Below are 16,733 nucleotides of genomic sequence, written 5' to 3'. Positions count from 1 at the left end.
AATATAGATGACACTTTTTATCAGTAAAAAAAAAAAAAAAAGAGTAGGTCGAAACCAAGTAGATGGCTGGACTGTGTATGGTCAACAGTGTTGTGCTTGTTACTGGAAAAAAGTAATTAGTTACAGTGAGAAATGGAAAGAGTTTTAGAATATAGTTCTCAAGGATAAGTACCCATTAGCAAAAATTTAGTGAAAGGTGCTATACTAAAAATACTCAACGAAATTAGTTGTTTAATCAGATGTAAAATTTGTATTATGTACATTGGCACCATTGTCACCAATACCCAGTCCAGCTGTTTGAGTCAGTATTGTCCCGATAATGGTATTAGATCGGTGCATTCCTATCAGCAATGTGCCTATAGCTTTCATGTTAGTGGGCTACTGTTATACACCAGGAAAGACGCGTAACTATCGGTAAGCAGGGTAAGCGGTTCTTATGGCCTGGGCCAATCATGGGCACTCGTGAACAAACGAGACACGTGTGTTACTCAAAAGCGAAAGACCTTGCAAAACATTTCAGACTGTCCTGCCAAACTGTACATTTTACCGCCACGTGCTGTAGTATGGTGGCCCGCGTTCATAATCTTGTGTTGGCTTGTTATGCCACTGCGCCAAGATCATGCATTTGGTCTGTCCGTCTGTCTGGACATAATCTCCATATTACTGGACGCAGCTGCTGAAATGCCATTTTGTAGGTTAAGTCCTCACTTTATGGTGGCGATACATAATATGATGCATCTTGGTAAACACGACAGGAAAATGTGCTTGCCAACAGCAATCAAGGTACCTACACTGAATGCCTTTTGTAAATGTTGCAGTCAATGACTGTCTAAGTCAGAGGAGTCAATAAAATAGTTTATTTCAAAAAATTGTAGATCACAACCATAAGAGCCTAGAGATTAGCTGCAGACAGACAGATACCCACACACAGACAGAATCAAAAGCACGATCCCTTCCAGGCTTACGCATGGCAGAGATACTAACAAAGAAACCTTTCAGTAATGGATATTTAGCAACTTGTAGATATTGTTGGAGTACTAGTTACTAGAGTTTCCTACCACTTAGTGTATATAATGTGAATTCCTGGATATGAAATGTACATCTGCTATTTTATTAATTGGTCCCAGTTATATTTGTTCTTGAAATGTACTGAAGTAACAACTCACATGACACTTGCACATCAATAAGAATTGCATTAACCATAGTTCATATGGCATCATATTATTTAATTCAGTTAGCATTTTTGGGCCTTTTTGTGGTTTGTATGCTCAAACTGTAAGCCCTTTTGTTTTGATCCAGGATGGTATCAGTTGCTGCAGATACTGCAGCACCTATTCGAATGTCAACATGTGGCTGCTGTAGTCTTTGCAACATAGGCCTAAATAGTAATCTCAAGCCATGCTACTGGCTGAAAAACTCCTAAAGATTTTTTTTCAGTGGGCATATGGACTAATAGAGCATAATTACCAACACCATTGTCTGTTTTGAGTTAGGCGCTAGCCTATGTTCACTTTTGGTGCTTTTCCACTGCGTGGTATCTACTCGACTCCCCTTGATTCTACTTGCCTTTTTTGGTTTTCCATTACGAAAAAAAGTCCCTTGGACCTGCTACCAGGTCCTCAATCGAGGTTCCAAGCAACCTGAGGCGATACCAAACGGTGACGTGGAAACCTGCAGACTAGTGGTTGGTCGGATCACTGCGTTTTTAGCAAACAAGAGTGCGGAGTGTGTGTCCAGAACAAACGCGACATTTAAAAAAAAAAAAAAAAGAAAATCTAGCCAGACACCAGATTATCTACTCTCTGAACTCTTCTCACTTTTCAACTTTTCAATATTAAAGGCTATTAGGGGCTTTTGCATGTCGTTTCCAATATTGCACACTGTTACTTTTAAAAAAACAAGTCAGAGAAAAGTTTTTATTTAGCTATTCAAGTAGCGCATCAAACCCTCCCGTACATCCCGGTCTTCTTCCTCTGCACCCCGTGACGGTGTCACCACCGGCTCTGCCGTCCCACATGCATCCCAGTCATTGTCATAAGCTTCTCCATGATTCTCATAAAGATTATACAAAGCACAGCAGGTCAGAACCAGAGATTTAACCAGTTGTACATCGAACGCCCACCCGACGGTCTGCGGCGGCAATTTTGCAAAGCGTGAATGCTCTGAAACACAAACAGTACACAGCATACGTATTCTGGTGTGTAATCATGGTTGCTAAAGTTCATGTACTCTATTAAATACTTTATTAAATACTGACTGTGACCCTTGACACATGCAAATGTTAGCTAACGTTACCAGGAAACTTAACTTACCCTTTTGTGTTGGCGAACAATAGTCATGTCGACGTCTGAACTCCGTAGGAATTCCCGAACTCCTGTTTTTTTTTCAGTGGTGATTTTTGTTGCTTGCTTCAGCTGCTTTTGAAACAAAAAAATTCTTCTGGCTGTGGCAAGTGGCCAACGTGCTGTTGTGAGTCGCGTTGAAAATTACATCATCCCGCGTAGCTATGGTGACCAGCCACCCTGAGGTGTCACTCAATCTGCAATGGAAAACGGATGCAGAGTGCGTCGAGTAGAGACGAGACGATTTGAGCTGTTACCAGCAGTGGAAAAACGCCATTTAAGAATGCAACTTGTCATGAATCATGTATTCTGAGCTGCGCCTATTAACTCTGGTTCTCCAGAGAATGTTACTTTGCATCTGTTTTCACACACTTTATTTGTGACCAACAATGCTGTTGGGCAGTTCCGAAGTGAATCCCCAACATGGCGACTTATGCAGTCTCTGTGAAATCACCACAAATTTGGGAACTAAATGTGGTAATTGATATGAACGACAATACGAATGGCCGCTGTTCTAACTCTGGTGCCTTGGTCCGTTTCCCAACAGTTCAGTAAACTGCTGTTAGCGTCCTTAGCATCGGAGTTAAGTGGTGACTGGGCTGGCTGGGGGCTGACTGGATGTGTCCCTGGGCTGGGGCTGTTGTCAGCTCTCATCCCAACTGAAGCCTTGCTGCGCCGGGAGAGTGACACAACAATAGCACTAAAAATAACTGAGCATGTTGAACGATGTCATAATCCTATGTTACCCAGCAAGAATTGGCTCTATGTTGTAGACAAAGCATTAGCTACTTGTTAACCAACACCTTTACAGTAGGCACAAAGCACTTCTCCTCTTTGGTCCCACTACAGGTTGGAAGCGGATTTGTCCATTACATTACCATTATTCATATGTCTCATTTGAACGAGTTAATGAACCACTGAAACGATTTTGGAAACATTATTTTAAGGTACAAAAAAATCTTTGGTGTTGGATCAATTGAAATCAATCAATATCAATAAATACGGTATCTGGGGTTATATTACTGTGTTGCAAAGTGGCGTGTAATCAATGACAAAACGATGCCATGTGGCGGAAAAGAGTTGAATTATGTTTACTGAGTATAACTCTCCTAATAATCAAGGTTTGTATAGAATCGTGGCTCAAACAAAATCATGGGTTTGGTGTATTGTTACCCTAATTTTTGACTCTATTTCTGTTCTCTGCAGGAAGACCCGCCACGTCAACATCCTGCTGTTCATGGGCTATATGACTAAGCCTAACTTTGCCATCATCACACAGTGGTGTGAAGGCAGCAGCCTGTACCGCCATCTGCATGTCACAGAATCCAAGTTTGACACTATGCGTCGCATTGATGTGGCCAGACAAACAGCACAGGGCATGGAGTAAGACTTAACTGCTAGATTCCATTTTATTATCACCCCTTACTCACTGCTGACACCCATTTTAAACGTGAAGTGTTGATTTGATCCAGTGTTTTGTTCTTTGTAAACGCTTTTATTTTGCCTCAATCTGTGTAAATGTTTAACTTGTTTCAGCTATGAAGGGAAAAGTGTGATTTGATAGTATAAGTGCAGGAGGCAGTAATGGTAAGGGTAAAGACTGTAGGAGAGTCTCAGAGAAAGCTAATGGCTTGACACATAATATTGTGCAGGAGTCCAGCCTTGTCTAAATTTGGGGCTCTTCATTTCTTTAAATCAGTGATTTTGAATTTTTTTTTTTCTTTCAGTTATCTTCACGCGAAGAACATAATTCATCGAGATCTGAAATCAAACAGTATCCTCTTATTGTCCAATGTTATCTTTTAACAATGTATCTATGTAGGATTTTGTGCATTTATCACTGTAGACACAACCACAATGGCAAATTTACATGTTCTGTAGCCAGCGAAGCTTTATGCTTTGAAATGAAGCAATGATTTGAATGCAGCTCTAAGAATGTTGGAGGTTGGTAGCATCCGTTTGGGTGAACAGTATAAAACTTGTTGCATTGCAGCAGGACCGTGACATACAGAACAGGCAACCATGACCTTTTGAATGTGAAATCTGTAAAATCTGTTGAGGTTTTGTTGATCAAATTGATGCTGACTGCCATTTGGGAAGTAAAAATCCCTTCCATTGTGTTCTTTGGGTAGTTTACACATTTCACTTTTTATAATTTCCTGCTTGTTAGAAGTTTTTGTGGTAAATAATAACATGAACGTGTACGCCAGGCATTTGTAACATTTCCTGAGCACTGCTACTAGATATTTTTCTCCATGAGGGCTGGACTGTTAAGATTGGTGACTTTGGCTTGGCCACAGTGAAGTCTCGGTGGAGCGGCTCTCAACAAGTAGAACAGCCCAGTGGATCCATTCTGTGGATGGTAAGCCTCTCTTTTACTGTATATGATTACTTTGATTTCACAAAGAGACAGCCAATAAATAGACTGTAGTAATTACAAAACTATGGACTATAGAGGTAAACGTAGGTTATAGTGACCAAAATTATCACAGTTTTTGGTATTATTGCGGTATTTGTAAAAGTGTGTTCAATGACTTTAGTAACAACTTTTTTTAATGCACGTTCTTTAGACAGAATATCTATCTTCAATCTACTGTCCTTCGGCATTCTCATAATAACCAAAATATGCCCATGCTTCAGACTTAGTCTTCTTAGAGGGCTAATAAATGTCCTTAGTGCTGTCTTCTCCTCCCGCCATGATTCAAACCTAAAGAAACGCATGTTGGAGGCAATACTTTGCGCCTGCACGACAACTTCAGGAGACACAGATTAAGATGGGAAGGATTAAACATATGGTTTCCACACCGTGGTAATCCACCAATAATAATAATTTAATGAAAATACATCCAATCATTTAGAGTGCAAAACAGTGAACTCAACTTTAATATTAACAGAAAGCTTATGCCAGACTAGCCAGACTCTCTCAATATTATCCATCTGTTTACCTGTTTTAAGCTCTCTTATAACATAGTATAGCTTCCTTCATCAGCCAGCCATACTTGGCCACCTAAATTGTGTTAATTATTTAACTAATTTTATTTGGATAGAGCAACTTTAGTATCAGTAAGGCTGCTCTTTGTCCTACGAATATTCAGTCAAACTTTTACATGAAATTATGTTTTACAGGTGTTAGATGCGGCATACAATTTCATTGGTTCAGTTAAATTTTCCCATTAACCGGGACTGAATATAACGATAGCCGGTTTTCATCACAAGAACCTGTTTGTTTTGGGCTGTTTCCTTTCTTTTAAGTCCTTACACAATGTACCACACATTATGTCATGCTGTGCTGGCATAATAACAAACAAAAAAACATTACAGTAACTCAATAATAATACTATATAATGTAAAGCCAGTTTAGTGCTCAGTGTGTCTTTTTCCTATTTTTTACTGAGGCTCCTGAGGTGATCCGAATGCAGGACAGCAACCCATATACGTTCCAGTCTGACGTGTACGGCTACGGAGTAGTGCTGTATGAGCTGATGTCAGGGACCCTGCCTTACTCCATTATCAACAACAGAGACCAGGTAACAGGACACTACTCCTCTTTGAGTTTACACAACACTGACAGTCTAAAGCACAGAATCTGGATAGTCTTATAGAAAGTGTTGCCAGACATAATGAAGTGCTTGCACTTTTACCTTCTCTGGTGTTTATACCAGTTGAGAACACAATTTACAATCATGCGGTACAGCTGTCTATCAAATCCCATTATCATCTAATAGCCAAATATATACACTACTGAGTTAGGGTGGCAGTTGTATTTGGGTTACATGCTTGGTGGTGACTGACGGCACCAGATACTAAATGTCTATCGCCATGAGTTGCTGAGAAATTTGTCTTAGGCACAGTGCTACAGTCTGTTGCTTTACTTAAAAACGTTGATTAAACAACAGAAAACATCTTAAAACATAAGAGACATTTGACATTGACAACACAGCAGCTTAAAAGAACATGCTTGTGTTTTTATTGCACATCGCTTTATTGCATTAGGATTTAGTGGAGTTCAGCAGCTTGGTGGAAGCTGAAACAAAAGACAGCTTCAAACATTGATTTGCACTTTGGCACACAGAGACTTCTTCCTGATGACAGAGCTTTTTAGTCAGAAAATAGGGGATGTTGAGTGATATGGTTGCTTGTTTCATGACTGTCTTCTCGTACAGGCTCAATCCATGCTGTTATTTGGTATCTAATGGCTCTGCTGCAGTTTATTGCACAGGTTACGAATGTGTGTGGGTGGCTCCAGCAAAGGTTGTCTGCAGAGACACCTAAGTATTTGTACGGGGACACCCGAATGATTGATTGTTTTGGTTTTTGATGAACACTTGCTCATGGTCAGTCTGCTTCCTCAGGCCAAAGACAATCTCCTGTGTTGACATTTAGAATGAGATGCTTGGTGTCACACCCCTTATTCACTGTGTCTAATCTTATTGTGGTACACTGACGGGTGTATGTCCTTTTGGAGAAATCTCAAAATCTCAGTATTATCAGGGAATTTTTGAATATAATTATTGGGGTGTACTTACCTGTAGTAATGGGGTGAAATTAATAACCTTGTGGGACCCATATTGCTGTTTGGTCTCCAACAGCATTCCATTGATTATCACTTGCTGTCTCTTATTTGTTAAGAGAATTAAAGTCTCCCTCTAAATCAAGGAATCTCTGGTACAAAGTATGCTTGGCCGGTGGACTTTTTCATCTACCCTCCAACTTTGCCGGCAAGTCAAATAGTACACGGACACATTTCAGACCATGATCAGGATAGTGTTACACTAATATCCTTCATCTTCTGTAAAAGAAAGCAGGGTTTCACAATATTAACTGTTAAACTAAAATCAATAAATACAATTTCAGCACAGGCTTTTGTGTAATGGTGCTTATAGATAAAGTATGAAATGCTGAGGATGGCGTCTTCATTTCTGTGCTCATGCTTATAGATAAATTGATAGGTATCTAACATTGGCTCCACCTCTTTTTTGAGCAGGGCCACTACAAATGTCTCGGAGCATTTAATGATAATCAAGGTCAAAGCTACAGTGCGAAAATCATTAATCACTGTGAAACAGGGCTTTTTAGGCACTTGTGTTATGATTGATTTCTTCCAAAAATTTAAGTTTTCTTTTGAGCAAAGAAGTTGGCAGTCTGCCTGGGCCTGTGGACTTATTAGTGCACACTGCATACCCTACTGAGAAGATGCTGATTACTAGGTGGATCCACTTTCAGCCAGCAGGTGGTATCAGTGTCTAGCAGAGACTGCCACACATGTCCCATTTTTTAAGTCAAACTTTCATTAAGTCATTCAGCTAATTTTATTTTGGTTGTTCATCCAAGGTGATAAGTTGTTTATTTCAGGTTTAATAATGATTTCACCATGTCCCAGTATATTAGGGTTTGAAAGCTCCATTCCTTCATATACCTGTGTTGTAGGAGTCAACCCTGCTGTTTTTTCTGGGCCGATACCAATTATTAGTAGTTAATGAAACCAGTAACCGGTATCTTAAACCAATAAGCGTTTACAGGAAAAATTAAAGTCTTTTAGTCAAAATTAAAATTTTTGAATGTTACAAACACAAAACTGTAGAAATGCTTTAGCAATTACTTAATAAAACTTTCAACAAAACACACAGTTAACAAATACATAAATAAAACACAAAAATGGATAAATAAAATATATAGTCCTACTTATCTGGCAACAGGCCTAATGAACCAGCAAAGGAATTCATGGACATTTGCTGAGGGGTTCAAATTAGCTGTGAGACTCTACTTGATTGTTGGCAAATGTTGCACATAACATGTGAAAACATCGTCTGATGCTGATGATGTTCCATCAGCAGGGTGGAAGCTCAAATAAGTCCCTATTGCACTGGAACCAATGTTGATTAAACATTTAACTATCGCTCCATAATCAAACTCCTTTAATGCTATTGGCCTAGTAATCACAGAAAGCTAATGTTTTCACCGCACCAAAATGTGTTTATTTGGACATATTAAGTGATATAACTGCTGTGCTATGTCATCCTTCTCAGCCAAGAATGGAAAAATGTTGAGTTACAGGCGAGCAGTGTGATGTGTGTAGATGTCTGAATGTTTTACTGTAGCCAGGCGATTTGATAAAGGTGTACAGCCGGACAACATGCCACAGCTCTAGTGAGACGCTGCAGAGCATGCATTCATGCACAGTGTCAGTTATCAGTCGGGCAAAAACGCAGTTCTTTCCATTTATTTTAAACGCCTGCTGCAAAAAGCTGCCAAAGTTTCCTGTAACAACACAGCACAGTCCCTCTGTCTCTTTTCTTTCTCTGTGAAATTAGTGCGGTCAAAAATGTTGAGATCTTTAAACGACCTGACAAAAATCCATAATTTTGAAATAAAAAGTCTAGTCATGCTGGTTAAAGAACACAACAAGACGTCACACAAGCGGGCCATTTAAGTGACACTACCGACTCAGCTCAACACTGCAGCAAATTACCCCGCCCACTCATGGGGGGTAAACTTTAAATATTTGCCGTTGATAAACCGAAGCTTCAAGCACAAAATAGGGTCTGGTATAGTTGTAGACGTTATTCACCCTACATGAACAACACTCTCAGATTGCAGCAACAATTTCTTCTTTGTTTTTTTTCAGATAATCTTTATGGTTGGACGTGGTTACTTGTCTCCAGACCTCAGTAAGCTGTCTAGTACCTCGCCCAAGTCAATGAAAAGGCTTATCATTGACTGCCTGAAGTTCAAACGCGATGAGAGGCCCCTGTTTCCACAGGTGAGTAGTGTATAGGTTACCCATGTACTAAAAGGTATTCCATAGAATAGCACAAACCCAACTCGGCTCAAAAAACTGTATTATTATCTATTATAAACTGAAGAAGCAGTGATATACTGCCTTGTTTCAAGGGGTGTTAGGGGTGGCACTGGAGGCCACCAAAGTCAGAAATGTTACACAGTGGCTTTAATCCTATGGATTTGTGGTGTGAGAAAGCCTTTTGGCGTTGTCCGTGCAAGTGTTAAAACGGCCACTACCTGGAGTTTCATCTGGCATATCTTAGATGCAAGGATGAGTGCTCCATACAATCTTAATTCAAAAAAAGTCCTCTTTGTCCATCAAGTTGTTATTTCAAACAATACTGATAATTGCATTTACATTTGGTTTTCCTTCTTCAGATCCTGGTAGCCATTGAGCAGGTTCAAGATCTGCTGCCAAAAATTGAGCGAAGTCGCTCCGAGCCATCGCTCCATCGGGCCGTGCATGCGGAGGACCTGAACCCCCTTTTGTTCCACACCACCAGGCTGATGCCCCTCTAAGCCCCCAACAGCATGGGACAGAGAGGTCGTCACACTGTCCAAAACCAGACCACAAGCCCCAACTCACTCCCTGCCCCCCAGAGCCCTGGAGCTGCCGCACTCAACGCAAACTCAGTAACTGCAGAAATATTAGCAACACACTGTTAAGACTGATAGTGAATGTTCTTTTCCTTTGTACACTTGACAAAGATCTGCCCAAGTGAAATAACTGTCCACTGTATCTAATAGGATGTTAAAATGCCTCTATTCAGTCTATTTGAGAAAAATCATCAAACAGTTTGCATTACATACTCTGACCTACTAAGAGGCATTTAAATTGTTTTGAGGAAATGGTAAAAGAAGACATGTATTGCACATACCCTGCAAAATTGCGTTACCCATTTTCAGTAGTAAAAAAGTCTTACTCAGACCTTTTAAGAAGCACTGTGATCATAGTCAAAATATTTAAATCGGTTCAACAGCCATATTACTGGATCTGCTGGTTCAGGTCACCTGATCAGCTTACATATTTCAAATGCTCAGTTTTCATGTGTCCCTTTTAGTTAGCCTTTTATTCACATGCGATGGGAGATCTGACATGTGATGCTAGTGATTTGAAAGCAAACACAGTGCCTGTTTGGGAGTCCTTTTTAAAAGATAAGTAATTTTGTTTTAGTGCGACCCTCCCACATTCTGCTGCTTTTGCAAATATTTCAGTGCTAGAATTTTTGTTGTATTTAACCAAAATAACAAATTAACAAGAGGAGGCAGAGGAAGAGAGAACTCAACCTTTTGGAAGCCTAGAATAGATGGGCAACCTCAAACACTAAACTATGCACAAAGGTCTAGTTAAAAATAAAAAAAGAATAGTTAATTTGGTGAAAGGGTCTCTGCACATGCTGTATAGCAGCGACAGGCTAGTTGCAAATCAAAATTACATTTCCTTAACACCTCAGAATAACTATCTAATAAGAATCTAATTTGGATGGACATACTCAAAGTTTAAGCTCTTTTTAAACCCGAGTTTCCATTGATGTTGCAACGAACTCAAAAAAAGAGCATTTGACATGTGAAAGTTGAACAGTTAACTCAGCAAGGCAACAACAGGCCAAGTTCATCTGGTTTCACACTACTTTGAAGAACATTAGTTAGTTAATTAATCAGCTAAAAGTTACTTGTAAGATTATTTACCTTACCCCACTGGGTTTTCTTTCAGCTTGTATATAAGTTCCGTCTGAATACAGGATTAAATTGTTAGGACCAACATTTTTGCAGTGTACGTTACAAAAAAGGGCATGTCTGATGATTTAATTTGTCATTCTGATATTTAACATTTCTAAGATTCCAAAATACAAGGTTTAACAATTTGCCCAAGCATTTTATTTTTTCCAGTTCAGGAACTTTACATTAATAACCGATTCTGTTGCAGATAGAAATAATTGTATTAGGATAGATAAGGTTAAGGGCTCTCAGTAGTCAGAAAGCATAGTATTGATCAATTCTATGGCAACTACTTTTACTGCAACATTGAAATCATGTGTAAAATCAGCTCACTTTAATGGTCTGCCCCTAATACACGCTGACTTAAACACGTTAACACTCGAGTTTTACCAGAATGTCATCATGCTCCAGATTGTAGATGACGGGCTTTTACGTGGTTTTCTTTTTTTAAATGATAATTTTTAGCCTACAGAGCGGTTGACAGACCATAGTGCATTCTAAGTGGTTAGTTGGATGGCTGCTACATATAATGTATTTTCTGTTTCTGCTTTTTTCTGCACCTCAGAGACGAGACATACTGGGACTGAAATGCACCCCCATGGCACATCGCTTTAACAAGTCTTCTGCACAGTCTAGTCTTAAAAGTTTATTCTTAATGCTCTCAAACACTGCACCATGGATTAGCCGCAGGTTGCTATTTCACACTTATTACACTTAAACTGGTACTGTAGCTGTTGAGGTTGCATTGACACCGTGAGTAACTTTGTTAAATGAGTTCTTCCAATTTGGACGCATTGTGGGAGGTGTGAGAAGTGAAATTAAAGTTATGCTAATACTTTAAAACAATTCAGTATGCTTAAAATGCATTAGGAGCTTAGCGCCACCTAAGAAGATTTTGATTGGTCTATGAAAATACAAACCACCCTGAGCACTTACTCCCCAACAAGCGAATGTTAACAGATGCAGCCAGACCATACTCCAGCGGTGACACAGCTCTGTTGAGATGGGTTTGGCAACGCAAAACTAGACCGCCCGCGAGTTTCAGATGCTCTAGATGATTAAGCAAGCATTTGGGAGTGAGGCCTTCAAAATCTGAATGAGAGTTTAGATCATAGATGTGCAGACAAAGGAGTGGAAGCGCAGCTGGATCGATCTTGTATTCGACAAGTGCTCCTTGATAATTCTGGGTGCATTGTGTTTATATCATCGTGTTGAGGGCTCATTGCATGAGTATAAACTGATCTCAGTTCCAAAATATTAAAAAAAGCATCTCTCCTTCAAAAATGTATTTTAAAATAAAGGAAACTTGCATTTTTACAAAAAGTTTTTTTTTACAAATTGAGATCAGTTTCTACTCATGCAATGAGCCATTGACAGGACGATATAAACACAGCAAATCATGAATTTGGGCTTGTCAATCATCCCATATTCATGTATGTACTGCCAGTTGAGTGCCATTAATGAATTTCTGTTTCACCCTAACTCCAAAGAGTAGTGCAAGCATACGCTAATCGTTGGATTCTAGATTTTAAGCCTTGTCTTTGTCTTTCAGTTATTGATGACTAGTTGCCATTGAAAACTTCAAAATAGTATTTTTTTTTTTTTTTTGCAGGCAGCGCTAAGTTAGATTTTTAAATGAGGGCATGGAAATCTGTTTATAGCCAGGATATCACAATAATTAGGTGTGGCAAATGGCTTCTGTGAGATTCATAAAATCAAATGCTTGCATGTTTTTGGACGCTTCTATAACTTAAGTAATTCATTTGTAGAGGCTGTTTGCAAACCTGTTTGCAAACCAGCCTTCTGTGCTTTGGGTTAGAAAGTTGTCAGTAATGTTTACATGCACATAATAGTCTGGTTTTTGCCCTTGTTTTCAAAAAATTTCCATGTAGCCGTGCAAAATTTACAAAGTTTACCAGCGGTGGCAGTAGTGCTGGGCGGTATGACCAAACATTTGTATCACGGTATTTTTTAAGATTCTGGCAGTTTCACGGTATATCACAGTATTTTCTCTCTTTTGCTTGACTGGGTCTTTGTATAGGGTTATTTAGCTGTCAGTATTCAGTACTGTCAGAATATAAAAAGAAACCTTTCAATATCATCATGTTTACTAAAAGTTTCGACAATTTTTTATTTGTACAAATTACAAAGTAGTAAAATAAACTTAAATTAAATAAATAAATACACATAACAACTTTGACATGCTTCCTTTTCAAAACAAAATAGTTGTAAATTTGCTGTTTAAACACTACCTTGACCACATGTAATGTTAGGTTGTTGTATAAAAGTGGGTGTAGCTCCGCTGTCGGCTTGCTTCAGTGTTTGACTAACGTTAGTGGTTTGGCGGAAGTATTTGGGCAAGGTAAGACATCTTAAATCCAGTTTTTAATCATTGCTCTGAACCAGTCTTTCTTGATGATCTGTAGTGGGACTGTAGGTTGATTGTTATTGTGTAGCTCCGCTGCATGCAGGCTTGAAGAGACAAGTCTTAACATCAGCACGGCTGACTAACGTTAGCGACGAGTACAGATAGCACAATTGTTTTGTTTTTTTTTTAACCTAAAAACCTCTTCGTAACGGACATGGCTCCTCTTTTTGCCACAAGTAACTTTCAATGTCTATCCTATCCATCTTCACCAGAGCCTCCAGTCGCACCATGCATTTTACATTGAAAAGGGTCTGTCTGAAACAGTGTTGCATGGTGTAGCGTTCCGAATCATATGCACCGATGTGGGGGTATACTTTAAAAATTCATATCATGACGAAAATATACATCGGCATTCGGTGTGAACCGGTATACCGCCCAGCACTAGGTGGCAGACAGTGCGAACACAGCGTCCCTCCTTCATTCCTTCAACCAGCTTCTTGGAAAGGTCGATGTAGCGACGCGTGCGCATATCCAAAAACCTGTTGACATTTGAGTCTTTGATAATGTTTAAAGGTAGCTGTGTTTCTTTTTATTGGGTCTGCAGCCTTGCAAACTATTGGCTGGTTGGTTTGTGGACAGATCCTATAGCAACGCACAAAGCTGACCATAAGCCGTAAATAGGCAAGACGCTGTAAACTGGGGTACAAACCCTGATTGAGATGCATATTCTGAATACGCTGTATATATGTCCAAAGAATGTTTCTAAAACCCAAATAATACCGGAATATCCAACATGTCATAATTGGAAAATGCTGTATTTGGAAAAAGGCCTTATTCTCAATATCCAATTGGAGTATGCTGGTTATATGACCTGTATCAAATTTTGGAATATTATATTTGGAATATAATAACTAATTTTTTTTGTTGTCCTTTGGCTAACATGGTAAATTGACTCATTGACACACTTTGGTTCCTTGCTTAGGTTTATTTTGTTCAGGATTGTGTTTAAGGCACCGTTCAAAGCTCAGGTGTATACTGCTTCAGGGTGCAATAATGAATGACGTTTTCACAGCCTTCTAATTGGGCCCATGTGGATTTCCTGTTGCAGTGTATGTGAATGACATCAACTGAAGGGAAGTTAACAGGGGGCCAGGCTGTTGCCTAGCAATGGAATTCCATTAAAAAGGGATGTAGTCTTCAATGAAACGTACTGTATGGGTATGAACAATTCAAAGTTGTACATTTAAATGACATACACAGAACCTTTTTCTTCCTCTTAAATGACAGTTGACGGTTAAGTGCATCCATACTATGAGCAGGATAGTGCTTTTAGGTTGAATACAGGTTCCTGTCACAGATTCATATCTGGTAGCCAGTCAGTACGGTCCCTCTTTTTCATCAAAACATCTTCTTGTCCTGACTTGTTGGGTAAAAACTGCTAAGGAGTGAAGGAAGAGCTATCTACTTTCAGCATTTTTGACTTGAGCCCGTTATAGCCCGTACACATTTTATTCTTGATTTTGTTTATTTAATAATCTATTGTATTAGTCAAAGTTTTCTTTATGAATGTTGGTCACATGTTCTATTCCTTGTAGCAGTGGTTGTTACTTCTCTTTGGAGTTGATCAATACAAAGTGTACTGCTCTCTGGTGTAATTGGTAATCTTGGCAGTATTGGCTTTATGATACTACTGAGTCATATGGGTTTTAGGGTCACGCTGGAGTGTAAATGGACTTGCAGCAGCTGTGAAGGTGATGTTTTGGGTGGTGATTAGTGTTCTTTGAACTGGTCTTGCTTCTCTGTGTATTGTATGTGCAGGTCGTTAATGAACTGACAGCAGATCAGACATTTAATCTTATGAAAGAAAGGGCTGGGTACCTTTTACTCTTCTTACTCATTCCAGTTGTATCAGTCGATTGTGGTCGGGGGGGCGGGGCTTGTAAACCAGGGTTTGGAAAGACTTTGTCTTTCTCTTATTTATTGATGTCTTTGCAGATATTCTCGTCTGTGGCCGCGGCTCTTTGAGGTGGATTCTATGTTTACAGAGAGACATCATTCTTTGCAACACGTCATCGCCGGCGCTCTCTCTAACAAGAATGTTATTTTGGCACGGTACGGTCTCCTCCAATTGACTTTTATTCTGATACGTTCTCCCGCAGGGGCATTTGTAGCTGTTCGTCTTAAACATCTGTAGCACAAAATAGGTATCAAATTATCTAGCAATAATTTGTTCGTAGAGTTTCACTACGATAGCATTTGTTAATGGCAACCCTTCAAAATACTGTAAAAGAAACTTGACATATGGTTGGCCACATGTTAAACTTGATTCTGTCCTATGATATTTAAGTTTTGCTCATAAGTAACTGAATGGCCTTACGGCTGCTAAATGAAAGAAACCCACCTTTTCTTACTTTTTACAACCTTTCCGCTAAAGCAAAGACAGAATGTAATTTCCTTAATGCAATGTTGGACCAGGTTTCCTGTGAATCAATTTAAGTGCATCACCCCTCAGAAACCCTTGCTATAGAGGAAGACTTATTATTTCCCTGTTCAGAAAGGATATTTAATCATTTTGTGTGGTGTCTCCCAAAAAGGACTGTGTCAAACTGGTATCTAAAGCAGGGGGGAACAATTGCCACAGTTACTGGAATTCTGTTAAAATGGACCTGAACAGCTTCATGACACAAGATACTGTGCTGATTCTGGAGACTTGCAGGAGCACCGGAGGGGCGGAGGAGGGGGGGGGGGGGGGGGGGGGGGGGGGGGGGGACCAGATGTAAAACGGCTTTGTTTCAGACAAGAAAAGGATGAGAGAGCTGTATCAGATTTTTTTTCTTTTCATATCTCTAGGTGAATTGCAATACTTGTGTTTATAGTTTCTGAGGTGTCAGGGGTGTTCAGTTTGCAATAAATGGTATATTCTTCTGTGTACAGTTACATTTTTTTAATTACAAAAATTGTACTTGTCTCTATTTTTGTGTGTGATGGTTTCAAAAGAACAATTTATTTTAAAGTGTAAAGGAAATCTTAGTATTTTTTTTTTTTTAGTTTTTTGTGTTAAAATACTGATGCAGGATTTGTTCTTTAAATAAATACATTCAACTGTGTTACCTGCTTGTTTGCAGCTTTTTGTACAAGCTTCTCTGCTTCATTTCTAGTGTTTTTTAGTCAATTGTGTTTTCTCGGCTAAATTTTAAAACTACAAAGATGAATCGGTTAGTTGTCAACTATTGAATTAATCCCCGACTATTTTAACAATAGACTAATCGGTTTGAGTCATTTTTTTAATGAATACAGTCAAAATTATCAGATTCCAGCTTTTTTTAAACACTGTTTTTATTGTTTTTTTTCAGTAATACAATAATACGATTTTTTTATTTTTATTTTTTATTTTTTTTTATTTTACAAACGGGCAAAATGGTTTCCATACACATCAAATTTATTTTTTTAGTATATACGTTTTATCTCTCCATGGCATATTTTCGGTCCAAGCACCAATTGCAGATCTATTTTCTTCCAGTTGA

General features: G+C 39.0%; 1 protein-coding gene across 1 annotated transcript in view; it reads left to right on the top strand.

Moving 5' to 3' along the window:
• The window catches only part of araf (A-Raf proto-oncogene, serine/threonine kinase), a 22,838-nt gene extending 8,223 nt beyond the window's left edge, over positions 1-14,615 (top strand). Inside the window, exons 11-16 of the mRNA XM_032516629.1 lie at positions 3,549-3,725; positions 4,070-4,116; positions 4,586-4,704; positions 5,738-5,869; positions 8,968-9,102; positions 9,501-14,615. Coding sequence (XP_032372520.1) covers positions 3,549-3,725; positions 4,070-4,116; positions 4,586-4,704; positions 5,738-5,869; positions 8,968-9,102; positions 9,501-9,641 — 751 coding nt within the window. The 3' untranslated portion in view covers positions 9,642-14,615. The remainder of the gene's footprint in view (positions 1-3,548; positions 3,726-4,069; positions 4,117-4,585; positions 4,705-5,737; positions 5,870-8,967; positions 9,103-9,500) is intronic.
• The last annotated feature ends 2,118 nt before the right edge of the window (positions 14,616-16,733 follow it).

Source organism: Etheostoma spectabile, chromosome 5 (genome assembly GCF_008692095.1).
Source record: "Etheostoma spectabile isolate EspeVRDwgs_2016 chromosome 5, UIUC_Espe_1.0, whole genome shotgun sequence".
Taxonomy (NCBI): Eukaryota; Metazoa; Chordata; class Actinopteri; order Perciformes; family Percidae; genus Etheostoma; species Etheostoma spectabile.
This window is presented reverse-complemented; position numbering and strand designations above follow the sequence as displayed.